The following is a 21,037-nucleotide window of genomic DNA, read 5'->3' on the forward strand; positions in this document are numbered from 1 at the left end:
GTCTATTTCCAGCATGGCCTACAGACTCCATATTCGGCAGCAGGCCAAAATCCTCCCTCACCATGCCCCACAATTTCCAGTAGTTTGGCACTCTGGATGGTTAGTGATAGTATTTGACACCTTGGGCCTAGAGTAAGGTAATGGAGTTTATAACAATAACCAAGATTTGTGATCTGTTTAAATACCTAAAAAATTTGGCCTCTGTATGGGGGTAAGAGAACTTGAATGGAACTTATCAACGTTGCGAACATCACAATTTTGATACTCAAAAGTTATGGAGTGGACTCTTGTGCCACTAGTAAGACTTAATATTTAAATAGAATTTCTGTTCAAATCTTTGTGCCTTCGCATAAGTACTGTAGGTAAACGGTAGCTAAGAAATAGATAATTCTGAGGTTAACTTGGTACATTTTATATAGTTCCTCAGTGGTAGGGTGGGGGCACTTGCAAGAGCACACATTTCACCCAGAAGTAAGAATACGTGCTGTGTTTTTAGTGCAAAATGGACTTTTATAAAGCAATGGTTCTCAGCCATTTTTGCACCAGGACCCATTTGAAAACATCAGTGGCCAGTCTTGACTTACTGCCTGTCACTCCCGACTCACTGCCCCCAGTGTGTGGGCTGTGGGGTGGGTGTGTTGGGCAGGGTAGGGTGTGTGGGGGGCATGGGGAACCCCAAGCAGCTCCTTGCAGGCTGCAGAGGAATAGCCACAGTTTCCTATATTTTTCTCCTTTAAAGGAGAATCCATTTTTAAAGTTTGTCTGCGAGCCTTTCATATATTCGTGGGACTCACATTTGGGTCATGACCCATGAGCTGAGAAACACTGCTATAAAGCATGCTCTTTTGTTATCTATCAACAAGTCATGCAGTAGACCTCAGGTTCTTCAGCTTTAGGTTCCTGATTCCACCCCCCCCATGGTTTGCTGGGGAATATAAAGAGCCACAGCAAACAGCTACATGGGATGGCAGAAGCACCCCAGCTGTTTACTTCACTTTTGTTTCCTCTTCCCCTCCCTCCTCCCCTTACCTCCCATACCAGGCTAGGATCATGCTCTCAGCTTCCTTGCAGGACCAGATCTAGACTCAGTTTGGTATCACGGGTGTCTGAGCCCCTGTGTTGCCCTAGGAACGGGGTGGTTAATGCAGCTGTTTTTTGCCCTGCTGCTGCTGAAATGAGTCCCCAGTGGCATTTTATACCCCAGCCCCTCCCCTCAAGTCCAGAAATTTGGTGTAGGAGCAGTGGCATTGACACTGCCAGTGCTTCCCTGCCACCAAATTTCTGGACCTGTGCATCTGGATTGGTCCTGACTGGCCTGGCCTTGTGTATAGGAATCAGACCCCAGCTGTTCCCACCCCATGCACCTGGGTTGAGCTCATGGACTGACCTGGTGCCATTCTTCTGGCCTGCAGGGTTGAAAGAGGGCGTCGTTAGCATAGAGGAGTACTTTCCCACAGCTGTCTTTATTTGCCATAGCTAGAACCAGTTTATGAACAGGCCCGTAATATTCCCTATTTGAAGATGGGGCAAGAAGCAAAAAGCCAGGTATACCGTTTTATACTAATAGTCAGTGTATCTTATTGGTCATTTTGGCTGCCATACCCACACTGCTATTAGAAGATTTTTTTCCAAATCACATTGGCCTTTGTTTTGAGATTCTCACTATTGATTCTGAAATTTTGTACATTTTCTACAGGTGGGAACTTTTTCAATAGCTAGTGAAGAAGTCCTGAAGAACAGAGCTATTAAGAAAGCAAAGCGCCGAAATGTTGCGTCTGAGGTAACTAAGCCACTTAAGACTGAGAAATGTGACATGTCCTTCATAGTGATTCCTCATTGTAGATTCTTTCTGTGATTTTGCAAGTGTAGGAAGTTTATGTAAAGGTCCTGTAGCAATGGTGGAAATTGAATTACAACAATATCTGCACTGTCCGTTTCCAGTCTAAGGGGATGATGGTTCTAAAATTCTTTGAACAATTTATCTTCTAAAGGTGGAGGTGTGCAAGCAGACATCTGTAAAGGTTCAGTTTCATCTTCATAGAAAAAGTTTTAGAACTTTCTGATTATAGGTGGGGTTGGTAGCCAACTTAATGAAGTTGGCCCAACACTTTCCTGGTTTCATCTGTGTACATATTTGCCAATGTTTAGATCTGGTCTGAAAGTCTCTATCATGGATGTCTTTTTTGTGCTTTTGTTTGTTTTGGTTTATTTGTTTTTAAAACTTAGCCAAAGTGATTTTGTTCTTCCTAAGAAGGCATCTACGGGGACAAAAATTAGAGATCTTTCCTTAGTTAACATAGAATCGTACAAATTAGGGTTGGAAGGGACCTCAGGAGGTCATCTAATCCAACCCCCTGCTCAAAGCAGGAACATCCCAGCCAGGGCTTTGTCCAGTTGGGTCTTAAAAACCTTCAAGGATAGAGATTCTGCCTCTGTATAACCTGTTCCAGTGCTTTACTACCTACCTAGTGAGAGAGTTTCCTTCTGTAGAACCTAAGCTTCCCCTGCTGCCAACTTGAGACTTGCTCCTTGTTCTATCATCTGCCACTACTGAGAACAGTCCAACTCCACAAGTTGGACTGAGCAAAGTGGAACAGGAGCCAAAGAAGAGGAGACAAGGAGACAGGCTTCCAGTCTTCTTCCCTGGATTCCTCCTCTACTTGGGCAGATCAGACAAGAAGTCAGGATGAGGAAAACAGAGCCTAGCAGCAAACTTGAAGGAACTGGACAAGACACCACTCCCTTCTAGGGTTTGGAAGGGGACCCAGTATGGAGTTTTGCCATCCCTCTGCTCATGAATTTTAAGTATATTAATATATTCTATGTAGTAGAGTCTGTTTCAGCTGATTTTTTAAGCTAGAAAGTTCCACACACACACACACGGGGAACTAATATTAATGCTGTAAAACCAAAATACTTGAAACCTGTGAATGCAAAAAAGTTCTCTTCTAAAACTACCATAATACATTTAATTCACAGGTTGCATACTTCTTTATTAGACACCCTGTCTCATTTGGTTTGTCTCAGAGTAAGCTTTGAGTACTAAGCAGTAAAGAAGACAGACCTATACATGGAATGAGGATAACAAAAATTCTGCATAATTGCTCACTAGGCAAGCATTGTCAGTTCTCTTGTCTTGAATGATGCAGGTGTTCTGTAGGAAGATGATTATATGTGATTATACATTAAAGACTGGCAATGCATATGCAAATATGAACAAATTTAACATTACACAGGAAACTTGTGTGCAATTGAACTCGGGTTTTGTCTCCAGTTTCAGCTTTTTGGGGAAGATATCTTGAGGTTGGGAGGTAAAAGCACTTTAAATGACATCTGTTGAAAAACTGCTCCGCTCATTTAATCTCTCAAAACTTTTAAACTCATTATTGCTTTTCTACATGCAAAAAAAATATATCAATCATGCCTGTCTTCCTAGAAAAGTAATACCATGAATCTGAACTGTTCTGTAAGTCATAACTACCAGTAGCCACATGCAAATGGCCTTTACAGTTTGAAAAGTAGTGCACAAGTAGAATAGGTATCTTTACTCTGCACTCAGAAGCTGCTTGTGATTGTCAACTTACACTCCAGTCTGTACAAACTTTCACTTTCCCAGGAGAAACTCCCTTGAGAGTGATCTAACTCTGATTGTTCCCAGGTTATTTTTCTTTTGGAGAGCCCATTTTTACCCTGGGGGAGAGAGCCTGAACATCTTATACACTGGTGACTTCTCCTGGGAGAGCAGTGACTGTTTCGGGAGAAATTAAATGTCTGTACAAGGCCTTAGTTTAGATAAAATTCAAAAGAACTATATCTTCAATTTTTATTGATAGAAAAGAAACCTGCTTACTATTTTGTATAAATTTTTAAAAGCAAACAACTAAGGCAGAGTGCTGTAGCTCAGTAAGCTCAAGAGTTTTATAGTAAAGCAGTTCTCAGAAATTGTAAATAGTGTAATATGGTCTAAAGCTAACTTTTGTAATTTCCGTGGGGCTTTCTAAATATGCTTCTTGCACTGATGCCAACCATATAAAGAAGTCACTTAAACAGTAGAAGGAACAGCAAAGTTTATAAGGGAACAAGGAAATATAGAGGGTTTTTTCTGAGCTGTCTTCTACCGTAGTTTAATTTTTTTTTGTCTTCTGACTTCTGTTACCATGAAGAATCCTGTCATCTGGCTATAAAACAATTAAAAATTTTAAGCAAACTATAGGTGTTTTCTTCTCATTAAATATTAAGCTATCATTAAAGTAACTTAAACTGCTGGAACTGGTTTCTTCAGATACCCTTGCCTTAGTTGTAAATTCTTTTGATTTAAAAAAAAAAAAAAAAGGGATGGATTAGTTCTTGAGATTCAGAAGGCTTGTAACCAAATAACACCTACTGCTTGCTGTGTGTACACTCTGTAATAGTATTTCAGCTGGCCTAGGAAAACTAAAGTAATAATAGGAAAATTGTTTTAACACCTGCTAAATCTGATCTCTTTTGCTACCTAGGAGGTGCTGGTTCTGAAGATTAAATAGTTTGTTCGGTAGTGACCTGTTCCTATTGCTTTGAATTTGGATGGATTTGTATTGGTGCTTTGGTTGCTGTAGTGACATACTTGTATTAATAAACCCTGAGTAGACATTTTGGGTTTAGTTTAAAACTTTTTTATTACCCCCCCCCCCCTTTAACTAGGCATTATGGCATGGAAAATGTCTTAAAAACAAGTTGTTTCTCTCCCTCATTCAACTGTATTCTTTCTTTCCCTTTAGAAGATAACCTTCAGTTTTCTGTTATTTACAAGTATTTTTGCCCCTTTAGTTGACGCACATTGTTGAAGGGAAAAGTACCTGTTTTTGAAGTTTAATATTGTATTTTCTTGAATATAAGACAAGGTTCCTTCTCTCTCCTGCTCCTCAATCCAGCATGGGAAAAATGCCCCTTGTCTTGTATTTGCATACCAGAACAGTGCAGGCCGAGGGGTCACCATGGCTCGAAATGCTGGTGACTGCTGGGACCCTGCCCAGTGAACTATATGATAAATCATGAGCCTCTTGTTTTTGGACTATTATCAGGTGATGGAATTTGGAATGGATTTGGCTAATTAGGGCTGACACACAAAATTTAATAATAAATTTTAAAAGTTTGTACTATATATAAGGAGGTACAAAAGTGGTGCCCAAAAGTTTTTAATAGAGTGCCTGTGCTGCAACTTGCAGAACTGTGCAAGAAGTGAAAGTGCATGACTTCTACATAAACTAAGTCTGTAATAATTGCATATATGTAAATTACTATATATGTTTATCTCGAAGTCAGTGTTTTGGACTTCTTGTGTTTCCAAGAATACAAGCCACTACATACATCTTAATTTCCTCTCTGCTCCCATAGTTGTGATGTTTTCCATTTCCATTGATTTCTGTTTCTTCACCAGCCTTAAGTGTCTGGGAAACATCACTAAATGGAACCCCAGACAGTTTACCCAGGATCCCTCTGTCAGCTTCTTTCTCAGCCTGTTGCATATTAGTGTGGCCCTGTGCTCCATGAGGTGGAGCTGGACCAGGTTGCTCCGTGCCTCATCTGCATATACATTTTTTAAGGATCCCAGGACTCATGACAAGAACACCCGATTCTAGTCATGAGTGGGTGGTGCCAGAAGTAAACACACATACTCAGCACTGCTGAGGTGTGGGGTCACCATGGCTTGAAATGGTGTTGGCTCCCAATAAACTATATGGTAAATCACGAGCCTTTGTCTTTGGACTAATATCATGCATAGTTTGTCTTCTATACAAGTAGGATGAAAGTGCTGCCTGAAAATGTATTTATGAAGTACCTGAGCTAAAACTTGCAGTAGTTTTTTTGTTTGTTTGGGGGTTGTTTTTTTGGTGGGGGGAGGGGCCAGAGGAAAAACACATCAATTCTGGGTGCATAAAGTCTGTGGGTAACCATAGTACAAAGTCAATGTTTTTAGATTTGCCTGTCACTTCTGTGTGCTCAGAGAAAGCAGGATCTGACACTAAGTAGGGGAGGGGCTGCAGGAGTGAAGGAGGTATGTGGAGGGGGGGGGGGGGGGGGAGGGGGAGAGGGGTGTGGTGGGGGGGGGGGGGGGTGGAGAGGACAAGGGGGCTACCTGGCTCCCCACTGTCCCAAATTTGTTTCCCCTGCTATAGCAGTGGGAGGGGAACAAATTTGAGGCAAGCCTCCAATAATTATTTTTTGTGCCTGGAAAATAACAACCTCATCACCAGAAGCAAACTTCTTCAAGCCCAGAACACACCAAAAGGATCCAGACCGTGCCATGATAAGAAATGCAAAACCTGCCAACACATCTCCACCCCCCCCACTATTACTACACCCCACAACAGAGCCATCAGCATCCCAGGATCTTACAGCTGCACCTCCAGAAATGTAATACACCTCATCCAATGCATCAAATGCCCTGATGGAAAATATGTAGGAGAGACCAAACAACAACTGCGCACCAGAATGACAGAAAGACAGAAATACCCAATTACCGGGGGCATATTTCTCGCTGGAGGGCCACACTCTCTCCAATCTCTGTCCTGATCCTCAAGGCAAACTTACACAGCACTTCCCAGAGACAAGCCTATGAGCTCCATTTCATCAACCTCCTGGATACTAGAGTTCATGGACTAAACATAGATTGGATTTTTGATACATTATAATCTGCCTGGCAACTGACTCCCCAGCCCAGCCCAGCCCCTGGCTTGTTTACTTTTCATTCCATTCAGGAAGAGCACACACCAACTGCTGAAACTTCCTTAGCCTGACGAAGGGTTTTTGAACCCGAAAGCTTGCTTAATAACTCTTCTCCAACTATTTGGGTTGGTCTAATAAAAGATATCAAATTCACCCAAGGAACCTTGTCTGGAAAATAACAACACATTTATAAATTTTCTATAAATAGAAAGTAATTATTGGGGTTTGTCTTTTTCAGGGTCATTTTATATTTGAGTAAATACGGTCACTTTTTCTGCTTTCTAGAATTTTCCTTATAATATAAAGGAAGAGAGAACAAATGTCCACTCAGTTGGTACCTTCTCATATTAATCCCTCTCCAACTGGGCAGAGGGACAGATACAAGTTCATTTTTTTTTACTTTAATTTGAATAGTTCCCCAAACAGCTCGACTAAAATAATTAAATAGTGATCAAGTGAAAACCAGAATAAATTTTGGATGCAAGAAGACTTCAAACTTTATATGAAAAATAATATAGTTTATGGTTTACTGGCATCAACATTGCTGAATGCTTCCTTTTATAGAAGCAAAACACATTCTTGCTATAAGATTAAACTGTTCTAACGGTATTAGTACAATATTTAGTTAGTAATGACTTTCTGCTTTCTATAATGCTCTAGAAGTAGAGCCTTTCCTACTTGTTTATTGCTGGCCTTATACGTTTAGTTCTGAAATTTTATTTTCATATTTTTGAAGTAAGCATGAGTTTCTTCTGTTCCTCTCAAGATGTTGATTGTGGTAGCACAGGCATTTGTTGAGTATAGTTTTCCAAAATTTATATGTGAACTTATTCTATTTGTGTTTTGATTTCAGGTGAACAGTATTAAATATTTGATATTAAGAATGGTTTAGAATGTTTATCCAATATAGTGAACTAAAAACAGTGATCCACTGCTTTCTCTCATAAGGATTCAGTACTGTGTGAGGTACTTATGACAGCAGCGTTGTTTTAAGAACTTGTGTTTGACCAATATTAAGTATGTGGGGGATTTGATTTGATTTTTTGGAAGAGGTATGTGTAACTGCCTATATTTCTGGCTTTTTTTCCCAGTCTGAAAGTGGAGGAGCTTTTAAAGGGTTTAAAGGTTTCATTATACCTTCTGCAAAAGGAGGAGGTGGCTTCACTGGATTCGGTAATGGTACAGGATTAAAGCCTTTAGAAGGGCTATCTAATGGAAGCAGTGGCATTTCTAATACTCCACCTTTCATCAGTTTAAAGACAACTTCTGAAACCCAGTCTGTATTTGGTAAGTTGACTTATAAGTTTAACTGTGCTGAGTTTTAGAGTTAGTGACAATTTTATTCTTGAATTTGAGTTAATGTGATGGTTCAAACTTTGTATAAATATAAATTCATATTTTTTGTTTACCCTCTTGGTTTTGGGGAGGGAGATTGGAATATGAAACTTCCTTTCCATCCTCCCTACTCCCCCACCCCCTTTCTGTGGTTTCTTACAAAAACTAGAAAGGTAGGCAGGAAAGGCATTAAATATTTAATTTGATTCCCCAAAATTGGATTTTTGGAAACAAGTTCATATTCAGATTCAGTAGTAGTGTAAGTTGAAGGTGGTGGGGTCTTTTGATTTATATTATGTTAACGTTGTGAGCCACTGCTGATGGGAAACAGCATCTTTTTAAAATCAGACTATCATTCGCAAAACCAGCAAAAGAATAAAATTTGATAGGTATGTCTGCCCTTCTAATAAGGTCAATTGCAAACCACATGCCAGTCATGTTAGGGTCAACAAGAAAATGAATAGGCATACCCATTAAGTGTATACAATTGAAAGAGTTACACACACAAAATTCATTTTATTGAAATGTAGATCAGATAATCCTTAACTACTTGAATAAAGAGATTTAACTTGTGACTTTCAAATCTCAGGAATTCTTTCATACACTTTGGCACACGTGAAATAGTTTACTGATCACTTTAAACTCAAACTGAACATGTTAAGTTTTTGCTAAAGTTGTCAGGCAGCTTATTTCCTTTAGTGTAGTAGAGGAATTGTTCCTGGGGTTTTTCATTCTGGTTTTTCTTTTTGTTTTTTCTCCACAACTAATGCAATAACTTAGGCTTTTCAAGATCGTATTAAAATTGTGATTGACAACTTTATTCCCTATTTTTCTACTTAAAATTGCTTGCAACAACTTCTGAAAGAATATTCTTCATGAAGTAAGAATAATCTGAAAATGTTCTGTACTTCTGTGTTGTTGGGGTTTTTTCAACTCCTAACTAATTAAAGGATAGGTGGGAACCCATAAAACTATTGTGCAAGTTAAAAATGCTTTTAGCCCCAGTACAGCTACTTCTCACTTAACTTTGTTTTGCTTAAAGTTGCATTTTTCAAGAACAACTGCCATGTCAAGCAAATCCAGTTATATCACAGTAGTTACCTACTAGCAGGCAGCAAACAAACATTATAACCGAACATTGCGCAACTTTAAATGAGTATGTTCTCTAGTAGATCAGCGACATCATAATGAAACAACATGAACCGGGATGATGTTAAGTGAGGAGTACCTGCATTTAAAATTAATAACTTCACATTTTCATAATATGTTGGAGCCTTATTTTATTATTACTAAAATTATAGTATGCATCTACTTAGAGTGAAATTCATTTTAGTAGTTAGGTGTAATACAAAACTTGCATTTTAATAACTTTAGGGGAGTGCAGTATGAAACATGCCTCAGTTTAGATTCAGATCTCTCAAACTTTGACACAAATTAATAATGAAAATAGAAAAAGCTTTATTTAATTCACTTTCCTGCAGCTGGTGTGAACATGGACTAGACAGATAAACCTCTTTGGTAGCGTAACTTGAATCTGATTTAGAATTTCTGGCGGGAGGGAGAGAATAAAGCTATCCTGGTGTAGGTGTTGTGTGTCTAGCTGTCCATGGTAACTATTTACTTTTAGGCATGTTGCTTGCTCTATCGTCACTTAGTGGAATGTTGTAAAGCAGAGGTTCTCAAACTGGTCCGCAGGAAGGTTGTGGAAAAATTGAGAATATTTGTACTTGGCCCTGCACTTGATTTATTTGTTCTGATGATGGAGATTAAGTGGTCTGCCAAGACCATCAGTGATTTTCAAGTGGTCCATGGAAAAAAAAAAAAAAAGAGTTTGAGAACCACTGTTGTAAAGGATTGAGATACTAGTTAAGAGACCTCATGGGGGCTTAATTGAGCAAGAATACAGATTATTTGATATATAAAATTTGAAAGGAAAATAAATCTTTTTTTAATGCACTGCCCTTTTGGAGAATAGGAGGGCTCAAATGTTACAGTTGATTTTTATTTTTTTTCCCCTCTTTATTTTATTTTTTTTGTAACAGGGTCTGCTACATCCAATGGTCCAACTGCTACTGGCTTGGTTGAGAAAAAGACTGCAAGTCCAAAAGCTAATGGTGGCAGTCAGCAGTCATCTGGTTACCCTCAGAGTAAAATGTGTAGCTGTAGTCTTTATTATGAACACTTAACTGCACTAAACTGTTCTGTGCGTGACTGGATAGTAAAGCATGTGAACACAAATCCACTGTGTGATCTGACACCTATCTTTAGAGACTATGAGAAATATTTAGCAAACATTGAACAACAGTATGGAAGCAGTAGTGATAGCGGTTCTGAGAATGAAAATAACAAGACAACACCTGGAACTCAGTCTGTTTCTACATTTGGGACTTTAAAACTTCAGCAAGGATCAACATTTTTGTTTAATAGCAACAAAACTGAGGATACATCAGACAAGAAAATGGAATCTGTGTCAGAAAAGAACAGAGAACCAACACCAGGAGTTGCATCAACGGTCTCATTTAATTTTGGCAAGAAAGTTGACAGTTCTGTTTTGGGTTCCCTTGGTTCTGGAACGCTAAGTAGTTTCTCCTTCTCCCCTGGGAATTCCCGTCTATTTGGAAAAGATACAAGTCAGACAAAGTCTGTTACTCCACTTCCAACCAATGTATTGGAGGCTCAGACAGAAAGTGGTAGTAGTGATGATAAAGGTAAATTCTGATTTCTTTTCCTTTCAAAAAATAAAATTTTAAATTGTGAGCACATAACATGATGCTTCATTATTTGTTGCGGGTTAAACAGGCCATTTATCACTGCCCGCTTATTTTTCACTACTGAACATTTGCCCCACATGACCAAGAAATTCAAGTTTAGTGATATTGCTTATTAGCTCATCAATGACAGACTACTGATTAGACATTTTAATTTTTTTTTTAATTTATGCGCTGAATTTTTTTCCCCTTGATGACTTGTACTTTATTTGCATAGGAGACTGCTGAAATCTTGATGTTCTGCCAAACTTGCAATTTGAGCATCATGACGACTTGTCATGTCATGCTGTGTGTGTGTTTGTGGGGGGAAAGCGGGGACAGCAACTTTTTTAAAGTAATATGGGAAATACGATCATTTTAAATATTATAGTTCAATGTAATGATGAATATAAAAGATAGTAATGTAACTTTATCTGTACTAGATATGTATGTATCTAATTTAAGATGTATGTAACAGGAGGGACATCAGGGTCACCGTGCTCCCCCCTGTTGCCTCCTTTACCATTCCAAGCTGCTGTCTTGCACCCTCTGATTCTCGCCCAACACATCTTTGATTTTATATATCTTATAGGGAGGCTACCTTCTGTCCTCTTGGCCACAGTTCTCCTGTCACAAGTGTACCATGCACCCATGCCTTATGGGCTATGCGTGGCTCCTGCCACCCCAATATTTTGCCCCAAGCCTCGCAGATGTAATGGACGTTGTTCTGTCCCTCTCTCCGTCTTCACGCCCTCTCTGGCACTCAGGCTCTCTGCAGTCCCGTCTCTCTCGCGCTCTCCCTTCCCAGTAACGCCGCCCTTCTCTCAGGGTCTTCTCAACTGCCCCTCCCTGGGGCTGGGGTCTGTGTACCCCAAATGCTGCGCCATCACTGGCACTGGGGTCCCCACTCTACTGTGAGTCCCTACGAGGCATCCTCCAACCCCTAATAGCCTCACCCAAACCACCGGTGTAACAAATAGTAACATAAACACAAGCCCCTGGGCTACAACACAAATAAACCTCCAGCTATAACTATGCTCAAGCCTACCAGGGTTCTCTATGCCACCGCAGGGACCAATGCTGCTCTGGCATTCAGGCTTCTCGTCTCTTTCTGGCAGGGAGCTTCTTCTGCCTTGGCTGCTGGTAGGGAACTGCCTCTTGCCTGTGGTTTATATAGGAGCCAGGCCCTGCCCCTTCTTGTTAGCTAGCTAGGCAGCTGTGAGCCATTGGTGTGAGCAGGTGTGAGCCCTTTAGTTGCCTCAGCAACCAGCACCTGCAGGGGTTATCCCAGTTCTCCAAGTAGCAGGCACCCTAGTGCCCTGCTACAGTATATTTGAAATTCTGGGTTGCAAACCCATGGTAATTGGTTCTTATATTTAAAACTAGTTAGCCCAGAGCTTCAAGTACACCTTAAATTAGATAAACATGTTGTAATACAGATAAAGTTGCATTGTCCAGTATAATCTATAAATTACAATATAGTGATAAATATAACTTTTAGCAATTATTATATACTTCTCACACTGGGAGGGGGGGAGGGAGGGGAGTGCTGTTACCAAAGCAGCACTGATAATCACAGTATCCTTAGTCCTCATTTTAGCAATGTAGATCTAATAAAAGGATCTTATTTTTATACTACTATAATGAGGCATAAAGATGTGATTTTTTTTCTGTATGTGTGTTCCTTTTTACAGCACTTATTTTAAAATAAGTGCAATACTAATTCAGTTGTTTATGAGAAACTCATGTTTTCTTTCAAGTTGGTTTCCTATTTTTCCTTGCTCTGCCTCAGAAGGTTGTAAGTTATTAGTACTGCAGGAATTTAGACATGCTGACTGCTTACTCCTGTTGACAACATTTTAATTCTGAAGTTGAATTTAATAGTAAGAACTAGCTTTCCACATAAGCAGAGGTGGATATGATGCTTATGTGAAGCTTGTTCCTGGTTTTGAAGCCCTTCCAGGGAAGCCTTTTTAAATTTCTTCCACACCTAACGCAGGGAGGTGCGTAGAAAGTCCGGTTTCTGTAGAATTGGGACTTATTCAGAAGGATAAGAGACTGTTTTGTGAGCCATATGCAAGCTGAAATGTTAGTTTTCCTGACCACGCAGGCAGCTTCAGCTTCACTGCAGTTCTCAGTAATTTTGTCACAAAGCTGCAACATGAAATTGATAAGGCTGACCAGTTCCATTGCTGTTTGTCATGAGCATTTAAGGAACTGTGGAGTTTTGAAAACTCAGTTTTTCTCTTAGTACTGTGTATTGTATTGTGAGTTAGGTGTAGCTTCTAAATAGAAATCCTAGTGAGTGGAGAGTTGGGGAAAGACCAAGCTCTTAACTTGTTGTCATTTTAGTGTAGATTATTCACATAGTTTTAATTCAGGGGTCTAGTAATACCTGTCTAGTAGGCATCTAATAAACTTCAGGCTCTGTAGAACACTTTTAGAGAGAACCTGCCCAAAACTCCCATTGCTTCTCTACCCAAAAACATCTGAGCTTTTAAAAATAATTTAAAAAATCTAAAATTTTAAAATCTGAACTGGCAAAACATAGATGAAAATAACATTTAATATGGGCTGGAGTGGTTAACAGAACACTATTTTTACTATCCAAGAAATATCCTTGTAGCTGCCAAAACTTTGAGTTCATTTACATTTTCTGGCAGTGTGTGGGGACTATATCTGGGCACTTTAAATCAAAGATGATATTTAAGAAAAACACTTTCTTCAGCACTTTCTTCATACTACTTATGAAGTGGTGTATGAAAAATATAATTAATCCACGGAATATTGTGATAAACCGGGGTGGTTTATATACTTGGAGCACCATTAGCTCCACTTCTTTCCACTGTTTTGTTGCTCACCCATTGAGAACAGATTAATATTTCTTTTCCATGGACTAACTTCTTAAACAGTTACTATAGGTTGAAAAAGAATATGTCAGCTTAACCACAAAAACTTAGAGGTATCTCACCCTAGACTTCTCACTAAAACATAGCACTAATCTCTGAGTAGTGTCAGAGCTTCCTGCAAGCAGCTTCTAGCAGCCCCAGTTACCCCAGCTTCGGCCAGCTGAGGGACTAGATAGGGTGGATTTGATTTAAATCAAATAGATTTAAATTACTGGTCTGGAAGCCTTGATTTAATCATTTTCTACAAAAAGTACATTCTTGTTGTTTGATATAACTTTAATAAATATTATTCAAAACTCAGAGATAGATGTAGGTTTCATTTTAGAAGGTACACACACACTATACATTTTAAAGCAGTGATTTATTTTGATATTTTTTCAAATTAATTTTGCAGCTACATCAGAAAACTGAATTATGATTTTCTTATTTTATTTACCAAAGCTAACTAAAGCAGATACTTGTGAAGTCATTGGGAGGTGAACTGTCTCTAATTCCCTAGATTAATCATGGATATTTGGGATATTTTGGCCACACTGTATTAGGAGGAAAATAACTATCACTAAAAAACAGACATTTAGATTTTTTTTTATTTAACTAAAGCAACAAGGAATATTTTGGATATTTTTTATTCAACAGCAAACGTGTATATATTTTAACAAAACAAAAATATATTTTTTTGAATTTTTTACTATTTTAGTTATAAATGTGAAATGTGTTTTGAACAAAAATTAAATAAATTAATTTCAGCCAGGTCAGCATAAGAAACTTGAAATACTGGGCTATGCAGCAAACTCGGTCTTCACCTTACTCTTCCGGTTTGTTTATAGACTGGATAAGAAAGACAAGCTTTCCTGTGTTTTCAGTTCCCAAGGGATTTCTTAATTTAGAATGAATTAGTCCAAAGGAAGAAAATATTCTTTCTGTACCTACAGAAGAAGCTACTGCTGTTAAAAGCTGGATTATCACTTAAATTCTCTCTGGTAGATCTAGGTCTTAAGTGACTTCCTTTAAACTTTCATCAGCAAACATTTTATTTCTTGAATGGTTCACCCGTAGCCCTGAAATTTATTATAGTTGGTATTATGGAGGGGTGATTGGTGGATGCCCATGTTAGCCAACTCCTCTTCAGCAGTTAAGGATTGACCCTGGTACCGAGCATTGAGAATATTGATAAGAAAATGAGCTGGAGATAGTGCTAGATCCAGCTGGTTCTGTCCTGAGAGAGCAACAGAGTTAAATTACAGGCAGCTCAGGGCAGATTCATATTTTCTAAGTTTTTTAGGGGCCCCGCGGGCTGGATAGAATGGCCTGGCGGGCCGCATTTTGCCCACCCCTGATTTAACCTCTTGAAACTTTGCACTTTTAGAGAGAGATGTAAGGGCTTGACTCTGTGACAAACTCTGTGACAGTAGGGCTGAAGTGGGTAGATAATCAGGTCTGTTGCCTCCATATACTACTATTAAGAAGAATGTTCTCTCTGAAGAGAAAAATCCACAGTTTGAAAACTGAAACTAAGTATCGCAGAGATGTTTAATGGGATCTTTTAGACTGAGCACTGAATCCCATTGGGTAAAGTAGTTTTCTGTAATCTTTACTAACCTGTAGAAGAGCCTCTGGGAACCCCTTAAGATTCGGCCCCTAATATAGCCCATGGCCTATTGTGACCTATTGATAAAAACTTTTTTTCTAAAAAGGTTACATGAATATAGTGGCTCAAATGTATATAATTACAAGTAATAATCCCTATTCCATGATGGTATCTTTGAATGTCAACACATATTAAATTAGAATTACCTTTTATATAGGTTTATTTTTAAAAAATCTTAACCAAAAAAACCCAAATAATACAATTAAATTAAAAAAAAATGGTTTTTTAATTTTTTTTTTTTTTTTTTTTTTTTTTTTTTTTTTTTTTTTTATCGAATTTTATCCACCCTGGGACTACACCACCCATAGCCTAGGTTCACTAGACAAAGTACTCTCTCTGTCAAGGCATCTCGTGATTACCTAACCATATGTACTCTCTTGTATTCTTCTATTCAGTTCTTGGAATATATATTAGGCAAATAACTTCTTGTCTCCGAAGTTCTGACAGGCCAAGTGTTGTTCTGGATTTACAGTTATATATATATATAGTTATGTGTATTATATATTTGTATGTGTATATATGTATATACAGGCAATCCTTAGACTTATGACACAATTGGTTCCTGGAAACCGCACCTTAAGTCGAAACGTAACTCGGAACCAATTTTCTCATAAGAAACAATGTTATAAATGGGGGATTGGTTCCTGAACCAAGGCCCAGTACCCTGTTTTCACCAAAAATACCCCAGAATTTTGTACTCAGTCAATTATAGATGAGTAATATAGCTACATTAATGTATTTGTATTGTAAATAGCAATCCTGTTGATTTGGAAGGACTTCTTTGAGGTGACTTTGGACTTCTTGAAGGGCTCTTGGCTAGAGTCTTCTCAGGAGTCTTGGCTGCAGGTTTTTCTGGAGTCTTGTCTGCTTTCTTAAAGAAAGCGTCCAAGTAAGTTTGGACAGATGTTCTGCAGAGAGATGAGCAATGCAGCCAACTTGTTCGCTGGCGTTGTGTCGCATCGGATCAAGCGTTGTAAAGTGGTAACTGACATCATGAAGTTGAAACGGGGTGTCTGTTTATAAATATTGTAAGTGTGAAAAGTAACTCGAAACGTTGCAAGTTGAGGACTGCCTGTATATATTTCAGACCTATAGAATGCTAATCCAATATCCTTAGCAATCAATTATTTGAGAGAGATTTTTTTCTTGCTCTATTCAAGAGTAAAAAATATCACTCTCTGACGCTTTCCATTTAATATTCTCTTGTGCAGTGGTTTTCAACCTGTGGTCTGCGTACTCCTGGGAATCTGCAGACTGTCTAAGGGTTCCACAGAAGTAGACTATGATCAGTCAAAAAGTGTGTGGATACCCACACTTACAATTCATTTGAAACTTTTTAGGGGTCTGCAAATGAAAACAAAGGTTGAAAACCATTGCTCTAATGCAAAGGAATATAACAATAGCATTAGAAAAAGACCAAATACTATATCAATCTAATTTGGAAAAATATCTGTATATATAACACACAGTGAACCCTCAAATCGGTCTTTCATGAGAGGTGTTTGTGACTGTTAAATATTTATTTAAGGAGGAGATGAAGATGAGGAGGAACCACCCAAAGTAGTTGTTAATGAAATAAAGGAAGATGATGCTTTCTACTCTAAGAAGTAAGTGATCACTTTTTAATGTTTAATTTTAGCATGTTGCTTATTTTCTGTGTTGTCCTAAATTGAGAAATCTAAATAGAAATTTGCAGATGTTTATACTCTATTTCAACAACCTCACCTTCTTGAGGTACTGAATTTATATGAGCCAAAATTGAACAATGGAGACCAATACGTCATCAGATTTTTGGGATTTTCCTGCAAGATTACTTTTGCAGTTTTGCACATCTCACTCAGGAGTGCCAGCTTCAGTTTAAGCCAGGGTATTTATTCCTATCTCATTGAAATAGTTTGCAGTGCTTAAAACATTTTTCATTTAACTTTAGCTTTTCATTGTTAATATTGAAGCAATATTGTTTTGACATGAGACTGTTCTTAAACTAAAACCATTAAAAGCGCAGTTGTAGTATTTGAGGCTCCAAAGGGTATAGACAGGCATTCCGTTGCCGTCCTAAGAACTTCCTAATGCTACAAATATCCTGGAAAAAGACATCTGTATATTCCAGCTCCCTGCTTGGAGTGCACAAAGTTGCCTCAAAGGTGTACTCTGCAGCCACACTTCTTGCTGCTTAAGCCAGAGGCAGGGGACAGCTACATGGTCAGCTGAGCCATTTGCAAGGGGACAGCAGTGCTGGGTGTCCTGACCATCTATCCAGCAGCAAGCTATCAGGGAGGAGCCTTTGGAGGGAGGTGGTAGAGAATAAAGTACTGGAAAACTGGGGACCCAAGAGACTCCTAGTGCACTATGTGTAACTTTACAGCTATTACCTGTGGTGCTAAAAAAAACTCAAGAAATTGCTCTTTGAAAGATACAGTAGTTCACAGAACAGCTGCTTTTATGCCACAAAAAACACCTCAATGCATGTGTACACACATTTTGAGACAGGAAAAAAAGCATATTTCTCAACACAGATGTAATTGCTGTTTATGGCAAAAGACTTCCCACCCTCCACCCCTTCTGTGCATGCTCAGTTTCAAGCACATGAATTGTCCTGTAGAAGTAAATGGTGTGTGGGTGGTGTTATGTATCTGTTTACCTTTTGCGAAATTGGGCTTCCATCTTTCAGTATTTTTGAAGAAAGGTGCTTAAAGTATAACTTTCAACATAGCAGGTAAAAATTTGGAAGTTAAGAGGTTTTGACTTAAATAAGTTCAAATCTCCTATTTTGAAGAGTGCTCTGATGTTGCTTCTTAAGTTTTGATTTTATCATGCGAGACTGACTGACTCCTCGTTTTCTAGCTCATTCCTATAGAATGGCTGGGATGACCATATTTACTTGCATACTAGCGCACCTCCTCCTTCCTTCCTTCCCAATCTGCCCCACCTGCGTGCCTTAAGTAGGCAAGCTGAGTTACTGTCCAGGATGGAAGCACCCTATTTTGATTCCTTCTCCAGTTCAGCATCTGTTGCATTACTGTTCAAATGGTGAAGGTAGTCATTTGACTTAATAGCTCATTCTGCTTCACTCCAGAGGTGTTAACCTCTCTCTCTCTGTCAAAATAATAGTCTTGATGTGCTAATCAAACTAGCCCCTTTTTAGGGGGAGTTTTGCTTTCTGCTAGCTGCTTCTGGTCTCTCTTCTTCTCTTTTACAGCTTTGGAGACTAGCTCTTTTTCAGAATCTCAAATCCATACAAGGAGACCAGTCTTTTGGAGCAGCTAGGTTGTAGCTTTATTTAAGCAGGAAGGGAAATGAGTCAACTGAAGATTAGGCTCTGTTCCTGCTCTGTGCAGCCATAACTCTTGAAAAAAATCTTTTCTCTTCATTCTGCTTTTCCAAGACAAGGTGCATATTCTGTTTTGGGGTATACAGTACTGCATTTTCTCATGTACTACATATTTACATTTGAATACTTTTTCTTAACTTAATTGTCTTGCCCCCCTTTGCACCAGAGGCGTGATGTCCTTGTGTGTAAATATTGTGTACTGTATATGTGGTTTAAGTGTTGAAAAGAATGTCAAGGCTTTCATAGCTTGGTTGCGGTTTGTTTCGGAAATTTTACAAAGTTGGCTTTGGAGCCTAATCAATCATATTTTCACAGAAATAACGATACAAATGGTTTTCCCCTGGTTTAGGGTTGTCAGGAATGGGTAGTTGAAATAGAAACCTAAATGTATTTTATGAGACGAGATTTAGGCGACAGGATATGTAGGGGGGTTTGTTATCAAGCTGTAGGATATTAAATGCTTAAGACTTAAATAGAGAAGTGCATTGTGTATTTGGGGAAGTTCTTAAAATATTTTTACCTGTCTAGTAATATTGTGTGTGACCTCTTTTGCATAGGTGTAAACTGTTCTACAAAAAAAATAATGAATTTAAAGAAAAGGGCATAGGAACGCTGCACTTGAAGCCTGCAGGAAACGAGAAAACTCAGCTGTTAGTGCGAGCAGATACTAATTTAGGTATGTAATTTCCTTCTGAGTCTGGGTTATCACTTTAAACTTCACTGAAGAGCATTGTGACTTTTCTGATGGGTCCAGTGCTGTCAGTCATTGGCAGCTCTCATGAACTAATAGTATTCCTTGCATGTTTGTAAACACCAAAGACAAGTAGTGCAGTTTTAATGTGTGATCTTAACAGTTCTGTATATGATGGCATTCAGAGGAGCTTTGGCAAGTGCTTTTCACTCCAGGCTTCTGGTTATTTTAGTATAAATCTGGCATATAGCCTTGAAAATGTGCCAAATATTGTTGCAGACGAAATGTAAGGTTACAAAACTCTGAATGTCAGCTTACATCTGGTAAGCCTTTCTGTTTATGCACTTTTTTTTATTACATCTTTAAGGTAGGTGAATGCAGTCAACTGATAAAAGAATTAAAGGGGTAGCTAGCTTTGGAAAATTCTAAAGGTTCAGTATTGAAACAGAATATGATACTCAGTCTAAAACAATTTAAATAAATAGTTTTCAAACGTTTTTCATTTGTGGACCCAAAATATTTTGAATGGAGGTGTGGATCCCTTTGAATTGTAAGTGTGAGTATTCGCATACTTTTGATTAATCATAGTTCTCTTTCATGGACCCTTTAGACAGACCCCCACAGGTTGAAAACCACTGATTTAGAGCAATAAACACCAAATTAGATGCATCCTGTGCAAGCCAGTAATGCACATAAAAATTGTAGCAGTGCGAATTTAGCTTCCATAAATGACAGAATAAAGGATTTATTCCTTTGGGTATAGCAATGGGATGGGATGTTATACTAAACGTCACCTCCATTGCAGCCTTCAGTACTTACAGTATGTGAAGATTGAGTTCGTTTGGTGATTGTACAAGCAACATTCACTCTTCTTAGAGGTGCACTGATTTTAAGGAAAATTGACAGTATCAGCAATCGGCTTTTTGGGCTGATGTGGCTGATAAATGCCCCGGGCACTCATGCAGCCGCAACATGGCACACATGCAGCCACAGCACTGCTTGGCAGCCTGGAGAGCATCCAGGTCCAGCTGGTCTGGTAAGTCTGTTGTCAGGGAAGGGGGGGGCAGGCAGGCAGGCAGGCACTACATAGCTCAGGCAGGGAGCTGGATGGAGCTACGGCATATGCAGGGGGCATGGGGAAGGGGTGGCAGCTCCCATCACTGCATGCAGCCTGAAAGGGCATGGGGGGGCATGCCCCTGAATCTGCACATGGGGCAAGGGTATCTGCTTCTGTGGGCTGGGACCAGGGGGCTGTGCCAGTGGGGGCTAGGCTGGGGCTGTGCTCAGGGCAGGCGGTGGCATTGGGAGTGGAGGTGGGGGGCTACAGCAAATTTTGGGGTGGCTGCAGTCCCACCCCTGCCATAGCTGCCTCCTAGCGCTGCCACCGCCCACCCCAAGTGCAGCCCAGTCCAGCCCAGCACCTGGCTGGGAAGAGCCCAGCACTGCCTTTGCCCCACATGCCAATCCGGGGACACACAGCCCCCCTGCCCTCCTGTGGTGCATGCAGCCACGGGAGCCACCACCACCACCCCGCACTCCCTGGAAAGCCATTGCTCTGTCCTGCTTCCTGCCCTGGCTGTGCAGTGCCTGCCCATGCCCTAGCCCCACTCCCTCACCACTTGGGCCTGAATTCTCCTTCCCCCCCCCCCCCCCCCCCCCCCTCCCCTCTCT

At 39.6% G+C, this 21,037-nt stretch overlaps 1 protein-coding gene across 4 annotated transcripts in view; it reads left to right on the forward strand.

The window, feature by feature from the left end:
* The window catches only part of NUP50 (nucleoporin 50), a 31,308-nt gene that overhangs the window by 4,560 nt on the left and 5,711 nt on the right, over nucleotides 1-21,037 (forward strand). For 2 of the 4 annotated variants that reach the window (XM_006031649.3, XM_006031650.3), the window contains exons 3-7: nucleotides 1,697-1,780; nucleotides 7,797-7,992; nucleotides 10,083-10,748; nucleotides 16,873-16,951; nucleotides 19,233-19,351. In XM_006031649.3, coding sequence (XP_006031711.1) covers nucleotides 1,697-1,780; nucleotides 7,797-7,992; nucleotides 10,083-10,748; nucleotides 16,873-16,951; nucleotides 19,233-19,351 — 1,144 coding nt within the window. The remainder of the gene's footprint in view (nucleotides 1-1,696; nucleotides 1,781-7,796; nucleotides 7,993-10,082; nucleotides 10,749-16,872; nucleotides 16,952-19,232; nucleotides 19,352-21,037) is intronic. The other 2 variants (XM_025213318.1, XM_025213317.1) reach the window with 1 other exon arrangement.

Source organism: Alligator sinensis, unplaced genomic scaffold, assembly GCF_000455745.1.
Source record: "Alligator sinensis unplaced genomic scaffold, ASM45574v1 scaffold806_1, whole genome shotgun sequence".
Taxonomy (NCBI): domain Eukaryota; kingdom Metazoa; phylum Chordata; order Crocodylia; family Alligatoridae; genus Alligator; species Alligator sinensis.